Below are 17,546 nucleotides of genomic sequence, written 5' to 3'. Positions count from 1 at the left end.
TCACATTTACTGATTCTTCTACCAGCTCGAATCTGCTGTTGAACTCTTCTAGAGAATATTTAATTTCTGTCACTATGGTTTTCACCTCTGTTTGGTTTCTTTTCATAATTTCTCTCTCCCTATTGAGATTCTCTTTGTGTTTATCTATCATTTTCCTGATTTCTTTAAATCTTTGTCCATATTTGTCTTTAGCTCTTTGAGCATATTTAGGACCATTTCAAAAAAGCCTTTGTCTGGAATGTCCCAGGTCTGATCCTTCTCATTGATGGTTTCTAATGCTTTGTCTCCTTTGCCTGGGTCATTGCTTCCTGTTTCTTTGTATGTTTTGTAATCTTTTGTTGAAACTTTGAAATTTTAATGTGTTATCGCTGGAGTTCAGACTCTGAGGCTTCTGTTCCTTAAGCTTGTATCCAACTAGTGTTATGACAGAGCTTTCTTTGAATGCCGGGAGCTAACAATGACGAAAAAGAAATTAAAGAAAGAAAAAAAGCAAACACCTTTCACAGTCTTTGAAGATTGACCTGTGCAGGTGTTTTCCTTCAGGGCTTATCCATACAGTGAGTTTAGAGAATAGCCCCAGGCCACCATATACGGGCCTCCCTGGTCCTTTCTGCACATGCATCATGTGTGTCCCCCTTTTCCTAGGAAACAGTTTCCTCATCATCCTAGGTGGTACACTGTCTGTCCTACAGCCAGCTATCCCTTGCCCCAGGCAGTATGACTTGACTGCTCTCCCCCAGTGTTCTGTAGGACAGTGCCTTATATACACAGGGCAAGTTCTGGGAAAGAAGTCCTTCAGGCCACCATTGAGCCAGACATACATGCTCCCAGAATGTGTGTGCATTAGGGTTACTCTGATCTCTCTGGAACAAGACCAGGGATCCTCCCTGGGATGCAGGCTGGCTCCATGTCTAGCTGGTGAGGGGTGGCAGAGGGGCTAGCCAGGGTACCTTGAGATTCTACCTGCTTTTAAGTAAACTTTTTCTTGATTTGCACTCACCCTATTATTTCAGACCTTTAATTATTTTCTGGAACTTTTAGAAAGATATTTTTGCCAGTTCTTGATAGCTGTTCAGAGCTTCTGTGGGAGGACAGAGCCCTGAAGCTTCTCACTCTGCCATCTTGATCAGGGTGAGGCCTCTTAAATTTATTTTTATGAAATGATTTTTTTTCTGATTATCTTAAGTGAATCATTTCATTTTGGAGAATTGGAAAATGCAGAAAAGTACATGTAAGAAAATGACATCAATGATAATTCTACCTTCTAAGTATCTACTGACAGTATTTTAGTGTCTAATTTGGTATTTAGTCCCTAATTTGTACTTTTTTGTGCAGTCTTGTCAATTTATGTCTTTGTTTAAAATAATGCTATGAGGATGAAAGAATGCTACAAAATATTTTAAAATGTAGATATAGCAGATGAAGCTTTGGGTTATTTTCAGTGCCATAGCTTTCTAGAAACCAACCCAAACTAAGATTCCCCTTTTCTCTTTACACTATATTATAGGAAGAAGCTGCCAAGATTCTGCTGGCTGAATTCAACCTGGGCTGTGATGTGCAGCACACTGAACACGTGTACAGGGTTTATGTCACGACCTTTCTGGGTTTTGGGGGCAACTTTGCCCGGCAGCGCTATGAAGATCGTGTGTTGAATGAAACTCTTAACAAGAACAGGTACATTTGACATGGGATCTGAGTTTCTAAAATAGAATATTGTCAGACTTCAGATATCAAGAAGAAATATTTACATCCTACTACGACAGATGAACCCTGGCTTCCTCCTTTCTGACCACCCTTGCCAATGGAGTAGCATCTCTTAAGAGATCCCATCTTAGCAATCACACTTGATCTGGGTGAGGGTGCATTCTGATCTTTGGTATAAGGACTCAAAAAAAAGTACAGCAGCTTGTTGTGGTGTACTCTTGTTGTGTCCCACATGCAGACATGGCATCATGGATAATTGAAATTAATTATAATCACTAATTTAAAATGTGAAGAATAATATAGCTCCTAGCAGTTTCTTACAGATGGAAAAGCAAGGCATGTTTGTTGCATTACAGTGGAGTTGCATCTTTGTGAGAGTTAGGTACCATAGTGTGCATAAAAGATGAAAAAAATATGTGTGGTCAAAGCTAATCTTTAAAATTGTCTGCCATCAAGTTCAGCATAGCCAGTTTTTCCTCCAACATTGGACAGATCACTGATTCTTAATTTGAGTACCGGATGAAGTAGTTAGACCATTATATACAAATAGTAGTTTTTTTAAAAAAATTTTTGAGTATTAAAAATTTATTTATTCTATAATTATGCAAATTGTAGGAAAGCATAATACACACCAGAGTTCTTTTCCACCATGAAATTATTTACATCCATTCATTTAGGTAGAAACACTAGCCTAAAGAGGTGCTGGTATATTCCAATTGTAATTATTTCTCTTCCACAGTCAATTATCTTATATTTAGAGCATATTGAAGAAAAAATTGTCTCATAAGTCTTTTTTTTTTTTTTTAAGTCTTAATCACTAAGAAATTCAGGGTATTTTGGGAGAATCTTGGTGTCTTAGATGATCTGATGAATCCAAAATACTCTTAAATCCATACAAATGTTTCCTGTGTTGTAAAACTCATATTTCTCTGCTGGCACTATAACATTGCAAGCACATTTGTTATAAAAGTTTCACACCAATTTTATTTTTTTCTTCTCTTCATTAGTTGCTGTGCTTCCTTTTCCATTTTCTTCTTTGGTTCTGCTGCCTCAGAACTTGTGGTCGCATCATCTTCCCATGATTGGTATTTTCTTGCCAGGTACCTAAGTCACCTAATGCAGGAGACTGATGAATAAAAGACATATCTTATGTAGCTGCTAATCTACTAGAGAAACCTGTGTTACCAAAATCTAAAGTTTCTCTCTTCTTGAGAACAATTTTCTGATTTTCCTTATAGTTGGTGTCATGTCCTTAAAATATTAGATTCCAGTTGTTCCAAAGCACTTTGTTGCATTGCCATGTTCCCATTTCCAGCTTCGATCTTTATACCTTTAGGTATTCATCTTTATCCCAGGAAGTCTCCTCTTCAAATCTGTCTGCGAGGGAACTTAAGAATAATCAACTATAGTTGGCAAAGTTATTTGGTCTCCATTTAATTTCCATCCTCTGCCAGATCTGCATATTAATCTCTTTGGGAACGAGAATACTGTTTCTAGGCAGATATAAACTTTAAATAACCAGAACTGTGTGATGGCCATGGTGGGAATCAAAATCTGTCCCCCCTCCTCCTGCCCCCGTCTCAGTGAAGGCTACCATGGCCCTCCCCTCCTTGGGAAACCCTCCCCAAACCTCCCACTTTGTCTCCTCCCAGTTGTTTTTTTAAACACTAGAACCACACTGAGCACAGTAAGATCCTTACACTTTTAAGATGTGTGTGGGAATGAAGACCAGATGGAGAACAGATTCATGTTTCTAATTTCACCATCACACTGGGAATATACTCATTGACTAAAAGGCTGAGCAAAATTGATCATTCCCATATTTCTGTCCCTTCTCTCTCTTTTTTTTTTTGCTAAGTTGAATTTGCTTAAATTAAATATGCAGGTGTTAGAGCTGTACTGTAATATTCCATCCTTGTTTCTAGGTATGCCACGAATAAAACAGTAACAAGACATCTGTGAAGCACATTAGACTGGTTTGAGTACAGTGGTGCCATGTTTTGTTTGTTTTTGTCATTGTGACAGGCTGCTGGGCCAGAAGACAGGTCTGAGTCCTGAAAATCCATTTCTGGATCCATGCTTGCCCGTGGGGCTCACAGATGTGGTGGAGAGGAACAGCCAGGTCCTGCATGTCCGAGGAAAAGGAGACTGGGTGACTTGTGGGGCAATGCTTAGCCCCCTGCTGGCTCGCTCCAACACTAGCCAGGCCTCACTGAATGGCATCTACCAGTCACCAATTGACTTCAACAACAGCGAGTTCTATGGCTTTTCCGAGTTTTTTTACTGTACAGAGGATGTGTTGCGCATCGGTGGCCGCTACCATGGGCCAACATTTGCCAAGGCTGCTCAGGTAAATTACTGATAATAGAGATGACTCATGATGACAGTGACTATTTATTGGATATGTTACTTCGTACCAGACAGTGTGCAAAGGGCTTCACATGCATGATCTCACTTGATTCTTTGCAGGAACCCTGTGAGTCTTCACTTTATAGATGAGGGAGTTAAGAAACTTGCTATGCTATACTGCCTTCTCATTAATGAAGCTTGGGTTTCCATGGGTGTCATAATCCAAATTATCTCCCAGGTCTAAAATTACTGTGGTGGCTAATATTTTTTCATTCATCTTTCCAATAGTCTTGTTTAATGTTTGTGGTAAGAAAGTGTCATCTCCAGTTTTTCTCTGCTGGGAATTCCCAGTTGTTATGTGCTTTTGGAGATGAGGTATTTCAGGTGGGTAAGTCCGTTTTCTTTTCCTTGGTTTAAGCTATCAAGAGACCAGAGTGGTGTGGAGTCACTGGAAATGTTGGGAGGATGTTGTGAAAAGTACTGATGGTGGAAGTTTTGTTAAAATTTACAGTACAGGAGAGGTAAAAGTTAACCTTGAGGGTATACAGGACTTAAGCATCTTCTGGGCATAAATTATTTGTTACCTGGATAGGTCAAAGTTTAGCCAGCTTTGTATAGGTCCCTGCTTTAGTTTAGATTTTCTCTTTGAATTTTTGTGTATCTCCCTGATTTAGCTTATCATAAGAGAAACTTGTGAAAAGAATCTGTCCTTGTATTTTTATTCTTTCCTTTCTGCTTTCTTATAATTCTCTAGGATTGTCTTGGTGTAAGACTTCCAATAGGATAGGATCTTCAGTATCTGTATAATCTGTTCCCAAAAGGACTTCCTGGGAAATATTGTGGAAAACGTTTATATTTGCTCTTCCCCCCCCCAGGGAAATACCGTTCTCCAGGAACATCCTCATATTCCCTTTCTTTTCTATCATCCAGAGCTCCCTAACTGTCCGAGAACTGACTCTTTCTCTTGTCCCAAAATATCTGCTTCAAATTCTATTTTCTTGAATACAAAAGGGCTCAAGTTACTGCTTTCCTAAGTCACTTGTGGCGTAATATGTTATCCTTCCTGAGAACTTTTAGCTCAGACTTTCTTGATAACAATCCTTTACTTTAACCAGGCCCTGGGCCTCGTTTTTAAATCTACATTCACTCCCTGGGTAATCTCATCTAGCCTTATGCCTTTAAATGCCATTTAAATGCTTAGGGTACCTAAATTTATATCTCTAGCTCTGGTCTATCCCTCAGACTTCAGACTTACATATCTGGTGGCTGATTCGACATCTACCCTTGCATGTCTAATAGGCATCTCAAATATAACATCCAAAACTGAGTTCCTGATCTGCTCCCTTTTCTTCCCCACCCCAAATCCATACCTCCCTTAGTTTTCCCCCATCTTAATAAACGGCAATTCCATTCTTCTAACTGCTCAGACCACAAAGCTAGAAGTTGTCCTCAACTCCACGTTAGCTCTCCACAAACATCCAATCCATTAGGAAATCCTATTGGTTCCACTTTTTAAATATATAGTAGCTTTGATCTTTTCTCATTACCCCACCTACCACTCTGGCCTAAGCCATCAGCACTTCTCATTTGGATTAGTGTAATAGCCGTGTTACTGGTCTCCCTGCTTTTGCCCTTGTCCTTCTTCAGTCTGTGCTCAACATAACTGCTGAATTGACCCTTTAAAAACAAACTATATCATTCCTCTGCCCAAAACCCTTGAATGATTCCCCGTCTAATGTAGAAAATATAAGTCCTTATAGTGGCTCACCAGACCTCATGTAATCTGGCTCTGTTACTTCTCACACCTCATTTCCAGTATTCTACCCCTTACTCCTTCTGCTCTATCCACACTGGCCTCCTTGCTGAGCCTCACTCTCCCCTCAGAGCCTTTGCACGTGTGGTTCTCTCTATCTAGAATGCTCTTCCTTCAGATATCCACATGGTCGTGTTCCCTCATGTAGTTTACTTTGACTCAAATGTTGATTTCCCAGTGATGCCTTCCCTGACCACCCTATCCAAAATTGTAGCCCTCCTGTTCCCGCTTTCCCTTCCCAACTTTACTTTTTCCCGGAGCATTTATGCTGTCTAGCATACTATATATAAGTATATGTGTGTGTACATGTGTTTATATATATGTGTATTTGTTTATTGTGTCTTTCCCACCACTGGAATGTGAGCTTCATGAGGACAGGAGTTTTTGCTTATTTTATTCATGGCTAGATCCCCTGGTACCTAGAATGGCACCTGGCATGTAGTAGACATGCAGTAGCTGTTAGTTGAATGAATGAACATAGCAAGAGGAATCATTTCTTGGGTGAGAATTACAACACAGTCAGTCCATTTGCTTATTTATTTATTTTTATGGAAACAAAAATGTCATATTTTTTACTAATAGAGGTATAATAGGTGACCTTGTTTACTTTGAAAATCCAATCCATTTACTTACTGAACCCTGGAGAAATTACACAGGCAGTTAAGCAGAGCAAACCTGGGAAAGGCCTCTGAACATGGTAATCAGCCCAGTGTCTAGTGAGACAAAATTTATAATGTTTGGAGCTGAAATATACTACACATAATTCAACAGAGGGCATACCTCGCAATTCATGAAAATGAATCTTGGTTGCTTTTCTCACTACCCTTCCTATAACTATCCTGCTGCCTCCAAGCTGCAACTTTGGAAAACTTGGAGAGAGTTTGAAGTTGGAGGATTTACTGATAAGAATGTATTGGGAAAGTGTAATTCTGAACAGTGAGTAAGCTTTTGAGGGAAATAACCCTAGTAGTAGTGTATGCTGGGAATTTTAAGCATACGCTAGTACAAGGATTTGATTAAATGGGTCATAAGGCAATAGTGTTTAGAAGATAATGCCAGTTAAATTCTCTAGAGTTGTATTAGGTGAAAGGCTTTTAGAAATGCATCCCAACATCTCCAGTTGTGAATCTGAACAGACGTTGATGAAGAGAAGCTCACAGGATCTGTGGGTGGAATCTCATTAGTTGTTATCTATATCAAGGATATTTAACAACTATTTTAATGCCCCTACTATGTTCCTTGAGCCCATTGCTAGGTTTTTGACCACTCTGTTCCATCTACTCTACCTGCTCATGTCAGCCCTTGATAGAATAGAATGAAGCTCCCTTAGGCTGCTGATGTTGCTATTCCTAGTCCTACCCCTACCCCTCCCTGAAGCCCAGGAGGCTCAGGAGCCATGTCACACTGGCTTTGTACTGGACTTGGAGGTGACGGTAATAAAAAGGGGCATTTCCAGGCCACTTAAATCAGCCAGAACTCCCCTGAGTTCTGGGACTTGCCTCGTACAGGCCCTCCCAGTATTCAATGAAGGAATATGCAGTACCTGTTTTCCTTTGTCAGCTGGTAATTCACAAGTAACTTTAGAAATGGAACAGCTGTGAGTTTGGGGAAATTTTAGAGTTTGCTTTTGATTCCATGTTATGCTGTTTTTCTGTGGCTATTCCAGGAATATTGTGGTATGGCTTGGTCAGTACTAACTCAGAGATTCAAGAATGGCCTCTTTTCGTCACATGCAGATGAGCATCGACTCAAGTAAGTAATTTCCTTTCCCCCTTAGATGTGGCTTTAAAATGTAGAAGTTGATTATAATGAAGGAGAGAGAGCAAGGAATAGTACAGATTGGATTTCATGCTGAGGGAGAATGTGGTTATGTTGGAGATGTTGATATTTTTAGGGATATGGGGGGCCAAAATAGTGAGCCTATTTTAGTGAAGCCAAGGGAAACTGGTGGTTCCCAAAGAGTGTTTTCTTTAAGTGGTTTGAAATCAAAAGATCTAATCAAGAGTATAAAGAATAGTAACATAAATCCCCATATACCCATTACCCATCTTCAACAATTATCAACATTTTGCCAGTTTGGTTCATTGGTCTTCCCAATTTTTAGACATGTTAGTTTATAATTTTTAAACACAAACAAAAATAGTATAGTATAATGCACTCCTAAGTACCTATCACCCAAGTTCTCTATTAAGTTATCAACTCACGGTCCATCTTGTTTCATCTCTTTTCCCACCCACTAACCTACCCTCTTACCATGACTGGTATTTTGAAAGCAAATCCAAGACATCATGTAAGTACATTTGTAGATATTTTAGCATGGTCTCTGAAGATAGGAATTCTTTAAAAAGAAAAGAAAAATATAGCTACAATATCATTATTGCATAAAGGTGTTTTTCGTCATTTTTCTGGTAAAGGTGAGATAAAGTAGGCTCCTGAATTTGGCTCCACCTAGAAGTGAGGAAGGTGAAATGGGAGAGAAAACTCTTTTCTGATATCCAGTGGGATATCAAAAAAAAGCATTAGAATTCTTCTTCTTCTTTTTAAAATGTTTCTTTTTTGTTGTTGTTCCAGATATCAGTGTTTTAAATCGGCTTGGATGTACCAAATCCTTCATGAAGGATTCCACTTTCCTTATGATTATCCAAACCTGCAGACAGCTCAGCAGGTATACGACCGAGAGGTTCAGTGGACGCTTGGAGCCATACTGTATAAAACACGATTCTTACCACTCAGGTAAGGAGAGACTAACCAGGCTGATATCTGTAGCTTAGAGGATGGTAGTCAGCTTTTTTAAAAGTACCTTCTGCTCCCCCACCTTAAAAACAAAAACAAAAACCCTCTCCCTTACCATGGCCATGTGAGCCACTGTGAGTAATCAGGCATGCTGAAACAGAAGGTTGAGAGTCATTGGTCTGGTGTGCTTGGCAGTTTCAGAAATTTGTTTTTATTTGTTCACCCACAACAAATCAGGCTTTAGGATTGAGCTCTTACTAAACACTTGCAAGGTACCGATTGACAAACTAAAATGTCATTTTCTTAATTTACTGTGGAAAACGTATCTGGCTGAAGAATTGGGGTAGGCTGTATGTAGAGCAGTCTTTCCTAAAGGGTAGAGTTACTCCAGAGATCGTATCATTAGTCTGGAAGGCATTTTGGTGGGCCAGCTTTAGAAGAAAGGGCACGAGATATTTGCAGGGGGAGCTATTTTCATCAAGCTATGGTAGCCCAAAGCCTTCCCCTTAGACACCATAAGGGCAGTTATCAGGTAGTGTGTCCCCTGTACTATTTCAGTTAAACTGAGCTGAATTCTTAATCTTTGGAGTCTGTTCTTCTAAACTCAATATGTCTGGATCCAGGCAGGCAATAGAAGTGAGGAAAGTGGGCAGGGTGTGGATTGTGGGGATATGGAGAGCACGGACCCCAAACAAAGGGCTGACCACTGCCACTCAGAAGGGCTGTCTCAGAATTGCCAGTTCTCATTTGTCAGGAGAAACCAGAAATCCCTATTTTATCTGAAGTTGTTCAGTTTGGGGATTCACATTTTTAAGAAACAATGTAGGCCAAACAAAACAAAACTGGATTGGACTACCAAATAGCAACTTCTGTCCTAGACAAGCAGACCATTGCACTTCGGTTTACATATCTCTTTTGTTTTTTCCCAGATTACAATACAGTTGACCAGGTGACAGCTTTCTTTAGATATGTATTCTGAATCCTGAGGAAACACAAAAAATTTAGAAATGCTTTGATCCCTTGATTGGGTTTAGGGGATACCTTATTCTCATTGGCTTACTTAGAAACTGTATTTTTAAAATTTGGCTTTCTGTTCTTTTTTTTCCCCAAATGGTATAATTAATTTTATTTTTTAAAAATTTACATCTGACAACAGTTAATGCCAAAGTTCAAAACCTGCTAGATACTCTAATTGCCTATGCACAAACTCAGTTCTTACATTTAGTTGAGTAATGCCCCTGGCCAATTGCGAGGCCTTTACATGTATTATTTAATCCTCATCACAACCCTCTTCATTTTAATTCAATATGCCTGCCCTTGTAAAACTTACATTCTAGTAGAGAACAGACAATAAACATACAAATAAATAATATAATTTGACACCAGGTGGTATATGCAGGAAGGAAGGAGAAAATGGTAAAGGGATGGAGGAAGAATTTATAGTTTTAAAGAGTATAGTCAGAAGACCCTTTGACAAAGTGAACTTTGAGCACTGAATCCAAGGTCCAGTGTTTATCAACCTTTTCCTGAAATGAAATTCATATAAAAATAAGCTCTTAATCACTGTGATATTCAAAATGGCCTTTGAGGGGGCAGTATTGGGCTTATCTACTTCTAATTGCTTCTCCCTATTTTACAGAAGAAAAATTGAGATCATGTCAAGAATCTAAAAAAATAAAGATTTCTTTTCCAGTTGCCCATAACATTTCCACCACTCAAATAATACAGCACTATGTGCCCCTCATCTCTCTCTTCACACTTAATTATGAACCACATACCACCAACATCCAATATTGGAAGTTGGATGCTCACCAGTGGCTTCTCTCAAACTTTTCTAGGTTCAATGCAAGAGTCTATCCATGCTTTGCCTAAAACATACAGCTAGGAGGGAACAGATATAAGATTTCTGTTCAGGAACCTTTCCATTAGGCCATGCACCACTGAAAGTGTTTTCTTTATTTTGACAACACCAACGTTATTATGAATAAATCCACTTCCTAAGTACTCAGAGTAGTTTTTTAGTTACTTGAAATAATTATTTTCTCTGTGTGAATAAGTTATCAAGTTGCCATAATGTTCATTTGTTTATATTCATCTTTAGAGTTTGCTTTTTCCCTTTTCAATTTAACATTTTTTTAAAAATATAAAACATTTACATGGATCAAAATTCAAAGATATTAAAAAGGAGGTACATATCTCACTGCCCACCCCACTTATATGTAATCACTTTCATTAGCTTCTTGTTTAACCTTCCTGAGTTTCTATTTGCAACAGTAAGCAAATGGACACACATATATATACATTTTTTTCTTATTTCTTCTGCTTTCTTACATAAAAGATAGCATACTAGATGCCTTGCTCTAAATCTTGCTCTTTTTCAGTAGTATAATCTTTATAATCTTTAGCAAGTTACCTAACTTTTGATTTTCTTCATCTGTAAAGTGGGGAGAACACTGTTGGTAAGGATTAAATAGAGAGATCCAGGTATGGTTCCCACCAGAGAACCCGACACACAGTGAAGTGAATAATTTAATAAATACCTCTACACTGTCCCTACAGTCCTACTGCAGCGCTGCAACTCACACCAGACAAACCTGCCCGTGACACTGTAGATTAAAACGTCCTTGGGAAGTTTGGAAAACACAGATCATCCTGGCTTAGATGGTTTGTAGCTTTCTACTTGCACTTGGAACAAAGGCCGCTGCACCTCCACGAACGTGTGAGGGAACTCCCAGGGCCCAGGGTCAGCTCCCCGATGGGCTGTTGCTGCTTCGGGCAGGGCCGGCAAGGCCCTACCACAAAGCAGCAGCGGGTCTGTCCAGCCGGCTCCGTGGGAGGAACAGCTCTGTTTAGTTTTTAAACTTCAGTTTCAAAATTTGTCCGCAGATTCTGGGCGGTATAGGCCTGTGAGGCTCCCTCTGTAGGTCATGGAGCGGAGTGCAGGAGGAATCACGGGGCAGCCCTGGGCTGGGGGTACTGCTGTTTTTCTTGCTGTGTGGAGCTGGTATCATGAAATGTTTGTATGGATGGAATAAATGAGATAATACACTGTGCCTTTCACATCAGAACAGATGTTTCTCTCAGAGATTAATATTGCTTTCCACCTTCAAACTCTTTCCTAGGGATCTACGGCAGGAGGGTGTCCGACAGGTCCATGGTAGCTGGTTCCGTCTCTCTTTTGTCTACAACCACTATCTCTTCTTTGCCTGCATCCTGGTGGTGTTACTGGCCATCATCCTGTACCTTCTGCGGCTACGCCGAATTCATCACCGACAAGCTCGAGCCTCAGCTCCACTGGACTTGCTGTGGATCGAACAGGTGGTGCCCATGATTGGTGTGCAGGTGGGGCCATGAGGCCAGACAGGGACTAAAGAAGCTGGAGTACCCCAGAGTTGCTGCTGGTTGAATTCCATCATTTTCTTCTGCTAGCCTCAGATGCTGCTTCGCCTGAACTTGTGGATATTTGGCCTTGGAATTTCTACTTTAATTCCTTCTCAGTACACAGGTCCTCTTCTCTGAGAGAAACTATAATCCAGTCTGTGAAGAACTAAGTAACAGAGATTGGTGCTAGCAAAGGGGACTACCCTTAGTTCAACTGAGGCATGCTTCTACTCCTTTATCCGAGAGGTCTGGTGCGTTCTGGGATCTAGCCTTTTCTCTCCTCTTGCTATAAAGCATGAGATTTGGCATTGGGTACAATGGAAGCCTTATTGAAACTAAACTTGGAGCATTTGATGCCAAGCTGGAGACATTTTAGGAAATGCAGGAGCCTTTCTTTCTCTGTAACAGAGATAACATTTATGTGGAGATCCACAACCTTTAATATGGATCCAAGATCTTTGCAGTTCAATGGACCAGCTATGAATTTCCAGGCAAACGTAATAACAGAACTTCCTCTTACTTGACAAAGAAGCCATCATGGGTGTGGTCCAAGATCGCTGACATAGTGTTGTGGATGTTGGTATGTGATTTTAAAAGGTGGAATCCTTACTGATGGTCCATTGAAAATTTTGAGGATATCTTAATCTGATGCCTGGTATGACCAGGATAGAAATTTTTTCTGCATCCGTGTGCCTCACAGGCTGTTTAGGCATTCAGTTACTTTTTGAGCTGTAAGTGTGCTTGTAGGATAGAGAAGCTGTGATGGGGATTGGGGAACTGTATTTGTCTGGTTTCAGGTCACTATATGCTAGGCCTATCTTTATGAGCCTCTGTAGGAAGTTTCAGAAAGAATTGCTTCATGCTAAGATCAATAATGCCATTTGGGAAGGGATGTACTTGGGTTGTTTACAAAGAAGGGAAGGGCAGTATCAGGATTGTGGGCAAAGGCAATACAATTAAAGCTCTTACTTATTAAGGTTTTTTTTTTTTTTGAGAAATAGAGATTTCCTCAGTTTCTGACTCGGGGAATGTCTGAAGGGAGCAAGTTCTACACTTTAGAATAAATGTTTAATAAACCTGTTAATAAGCCACCTGGCAACTTTCAGAACCTCTGTTAAGAGATTGCTCAGTTGTAAACAGCATTTCCATTAATGAGGAGAGAAGAAAGGTTACAATAATTACATTTTAATCCACTACCCCTCAGGAGCTCTGCTTCTCTAAATTTAGTCTTTGAGTTGCATGAGGAATTTTCTTTGATCAGCTCTCACCCTCCCCGCATGGAGTCACTTTTTATTGTACCCTTTCCCACATGTGGCCCTTAATGTCTGCCCATGACTGTGCTCCTGCAGTTGAAGTAGCTTTCTTTTCTTTTGGTTGCCTTTGATTTGTACAGTTAGGTGAGTAGGGGAAAAGTCTCCTGGCTTTAAATAAAAAAAAATAGAGGAATTCTTCAAAAATAAATTCCATATGGGAATAGAAAGGAATTAAATGTTTCATAAAACAGAGAAAAAGAAATTAAGATACTCCAAGAAATAAACTGAGATGAAAATAAGTATACTGATTCTTGGCTGGTTAGGAAAAAGGTAAGGAGTCTTGTTTCCTTTGGAAATATTTTTTACTTTGCATTAGGGCTTATGTCACAGCAATTCCCTTTAATTTTGAAGACTTCTAGATTGCCTTGATTTTCTTTTACTTTTTTATTATTTTTGTGTCACTATGAGTGAGCCCTTGCCATTTGAAAGCTGATTATAATAATGTCAGAATATGTTTTGCTAACCACCTACTCAGGTAACCTTTTCCCACCTCACCTTGGTTTCCAAATATTATTTTTGGTTTTCTTGTGAGGGAGTGATCTAGTGAAAAGCTACCTGATTGGCTAACAGTGATCACATTCATGTGCTCAAAATGAAGTTGAAGTGGGGAGGAGGTGTTGATTAGTCCAATTTGAAAGTTCTTTTTAGTAAAGTTAGTCTTCATACTGTTGTAATAATAATAGCTACCATTTGCTAAGCATTTTTTATGTACCAGATACTCTATTAATAAAGAATTTTATGTGTATTATTTAATCATTATGACAGCCTTTCAGATTGATATTTTTTTTTGAGTTGAGAAACTCATGACACCTATGTTCATGGTTTTTCAATATAAATATATTTCTTATTCTTAATTTATTTTAGTCTTTGAATTTTTGTTTAGTGTATCATATTCTGACTCATTATTATTTTAGTATTATGAGGGCTAGGCTTGCCTATTACCATACGACTTCCTGAAGTTTGGTATGTAAAAATAAGAAGGAAAAAATTTTTTTTATCATTCTTCTCAGAAGAACTGAGTATTTGCTGTTGATTGGTTCCTCTGCTTTTTTCATTACTCCCAGTTAACAGATTTTAAATGAAATCTCATTAGATAGAAAGAGAAGCCCTTTATTCCTTGTTGAGAGCCAATTACTTATGCATATTGCTTTCTCATAATTAAATATCCTTGCTTCTAGATGCAGACAATGTCTTGCTATACCTTTAACCCTTTTTTTAGGCTTTAGTTGTTTTGTTTTAGTTTTTCTGTTTGAATTTCTGCATTTTGAGTGGTTCCTCTGTGAAGATAATTATGGTTTCATAAATTTAACATTCCATGGGTTCTTGATGACAATAGCAATGAACCGGCATTGTTTTATTACTTTTGTTACTACTGAGATAAGTCACAAGTGTCAATGTTGGAGTCAGCAACCTATAATAATGATGCTTCATTAGTTGATTGGTGGCACAATCCATCGCCTTTCCCTGAGTTCTCATCACTATGACATAATGAAAATATGTATAACGTCCAATTATGTGGCATTCCATTCACTTAAGTTGCAGTTACCTGTAAGCCAGATAATACCATCTTATTTTCTCTGTGTACTTTAGCTCCTTCAATTGAATTTTCTTAGTCTTAGAAATTGTAATCACCTCCCACCAACCTTGTATTTATTTCCAAATGTCATCTAAAGTATTAGGCCCCTCCCCCTCCTTGGCTTAACAGCTTCCTTTAGCTTCAAATTCCCTGGGCAGTGAATATTGAAATGTCTTTTTAGGCATTAACATTATCACATCAATATTTACAGTTCTGAAACAAAACAACTTATCTAAACAGATGCTTGGCCCCACCCTCATTCTCATAGTTTTGTGTTTTGTGTTTTTCAGGGGTGAAAGAAAAATGTATGGTATGATTTAGTGGAAGGAACACTGAACTTAACAAACAGCAGCTGTATATTCTAGTCCTGGTTTTGTCATGAACTAGCTCTGGTACCTCTGGCAAGTCAATTGCCTTTTCTGGTTCATTTCTGATCTATAAAACAAGGTGACTAGACCAGGTGATCTGAGGCTAATTCCAAACAGAGAACCATTGTCCTGAGGAACTAAAGGCAGGAGAGAAAGTGGAAGAGTGATATGGTTTCTGGAAGAAGTTTTTTGACCTTTGGTTTTAGAAGACCAGGTTCCCCAAAAGAGCCAAGTGTTGCCTCCTACTTTATCCATAGCCCCTGACATTAATTACCGTTGATGGTGGGACTGGATTTTCTAACAGCAATCACTATCAAAAAATTTTGGAAGATGAAATTTTTATTGGATTTAGAAGTCTGCTAGTCAACCTCCTTGATTTCATGGATGACGAAATTGAGGCCCAGAGAGGTTTTAGTTTTTGCAGCCTCTTGGATTCCAGGTTTCTCTGTTCTTTGTACCAAACACACCAATTTGACAATTACAATGAAATGCTTATTGACAGAATCTTCCCACAACAGTGTATTTCAACAGAATCTATTCATAATACAGCTAGTTGCAATTAACCACTTTATTCCTGCTCAATCTTTATAACTGCTGATATTCGTGATTGCTTTGTATACATTTAGGAATAAAATTTGAAAGTAATATTTTGTTAGAAATAGTACCCATTTCTTCACTAGAACTGTTCTAACTTCTGTATTTCTTTTAATACTTTTACATTTTAATGTCTTTTTTTAAAAACTTTGCTTAATTTTGTACAGTTTTCTTAATCACAGTATTCAAGCAGTTCATGTGATGGTTATAATCTAAATCATTTAAGGAATAAATGCCTGTTAATAAATGCCTGTTAATCTACCTCATTAGGGAATTTGGTTGCAATTCTTGAGGAGTTTCCAGATTCCCTTACAGAAACACAGTTGTTTCCCTTTGCTGTCTTTAAAATTCTTTTCAAACTAACTCAGAATTAGTATCTAATTTACTTTTGCTTGTGGTATGTGGTGTAACTTCATTTGACTGGGATTAAGAATCGAGGTAGAGGTAGCAGGGGATGTTTCAGTTTCTCCTGTTATTGTCTTAGGTTTTGTGAGTTTCAGAGTCTTGCCACTTGGGCCATATGCTTCTGTCAAACTTGTGAAGACTTTATTGGCAGTATAAAGCATATTACTGTTTAAAAATAAGAACTTGTAAACCAGAAGTATTGCCCTTTTAATAAGATAGCAAAAACTTTTGCAAACAGAATGAAAATACCTGAAATCAAATACTTTTAGGAACTGTTCTATATTCCTTATGGCTCTGCTCTTGGCTTTCTTATAACTTGGATCTTATTAAATTTGAAAAGTTGAGTGCCCTGTTTGGGTGTCTTACCTACCTTCTGGTTTCCATTTTTACATGTGGTTCCTTTATAGGTGCTTGTTAAAGGCTTCATTTTAAGCCTGCGTTGTCTTACTTCCTCTTTTGAAAATATCCTAATAGACTTCTCTTGTATTATGACATAAGTGTTTCCCTTTTGCCCTAATATTTATTTCCCAGTTTGTCAGTACCATCATTAGTAAGACAGGGAAGAAATAACACCTGTTGACCATTTTGTTTTTCTAGAAGTCTTAAGCAATAAGATCCTTTTCTTTGTAACATTGAATCATTATTCTCACTATAAGGGCTTTCCACTTTTAAAATGTACTCAACCATTGCTTGCCATTTTTATAAAAACCAAAGTTGAAAAAAAAAATCAAATCACAGGATGTTTATAGCCATGCATGCCTCGACTTAAGGCAAGCTTGATGATGTTTCTTCTTCTACCAGAGAGGTAGCTCTGGTACTTTCTTAAGAGGCCCCTCCTGCAAGACACCTCCCAGAGTTTGGCCTGTTAAAGCTGCTGGTGATGAAGACCCTGCCACTTATTAGCTTCTTAAAAGTCTTTTTTTCTGGTATTTCTGTTACTGTGTTTTAAAATTCTCATTCCACCATTCCGCTTTAGTTGGAGCCCTGGAGTATTTGCCTTGTCTCCTCCACTATTTCTGCCTTCAGCAATGGACTTTGTAGTTTGTGTTGAAAGGCAAACTTCTAGTATGATACAGAATTAGAGACTCCCTTCTCACTTTGAAAAACCAAAAGCTGCCTGTATTGGATCACTTCTTGGGGCTGCTTAAGATGGTATGTTTTTCTAATTCTTCACATTAAACAATAATTTTGCTGAACACAGTTTTTAAAATTCCCAGTAATAAACACTAAGTCAGTGTTGAGCAAAATGTGCAATGCATGCTAGAGAGGTGGCCATGCCTTTTCCCTTATGCAGAGACATGAGTGTTTCT

The 17,546-nt window shown here is 38.6% G+C and overlaps 1 protein-coding gene and 1 pseudogene across 3 annotated transcripts in view; one reads left to right on the top strand and one right to left on the bottom strand.

Annotated features, from left to right (window-relative positions):
• ENTPD7 (ectonucleoside triphosphate diphosphohydrolase 7) overlaps positions 1-14,041 on the top strand; it is a 63,485-nt gene extending 49,444 nt beyond the window's left edge. For all 3 annotated transcript variants that reach the window (XM_037803995.1, XM_037803994.1, XM_037803996.1), the window contains 5 exons: positions 1,508-1,674; positions 3,730-4,054; positions 7,533-7,618; positions 8,438-8,599; positions 11,722-14,041. In XM_037803995.1, the coding sequence (XP_037659923.1) occupies positions 1,508-1,674; positions 3,730-4,054; positions 7,533-7,618; positions 8,438-8,599; positions 11,722-11,953 (972 nt within the window). In that variant the 3' untranslated portion in view covers positions 11,954-14,041. The remainder of the gene's footprint in view (positions 1-1,507; positions 1,675-3,729; positions 4,055-7,532; positions 7,619-8,437; positions 8,600-11,721) is intronic.
• On the bottom strand, positions 2,666-3,243 carry LOC119510670 (annotated as a pseudogene).
• Positions 14,042-17,546: the final 3,505 nt, after the last annotated feature.

Source organism: Choloepus didactylus, chromosome 15, assembly GCF_015220235.1.
Source record: "Choloepus didactylus isolate mChoDid1 chromosome 15, mChoDid1.pri, whole genome shotgun sequence".
Classification (NCBI taxonomy): domain Eukaryota; kingdom Metazoa; phylum Chordata; class Mammalia; order Pilosa; family Megalonychidae; genus Choloepus; species Choloepus didactylus.
Note: the sequence above shows the minus strand (reverse complement) of the source record. Positions and strands in the feature narration are given on the sequence as shown.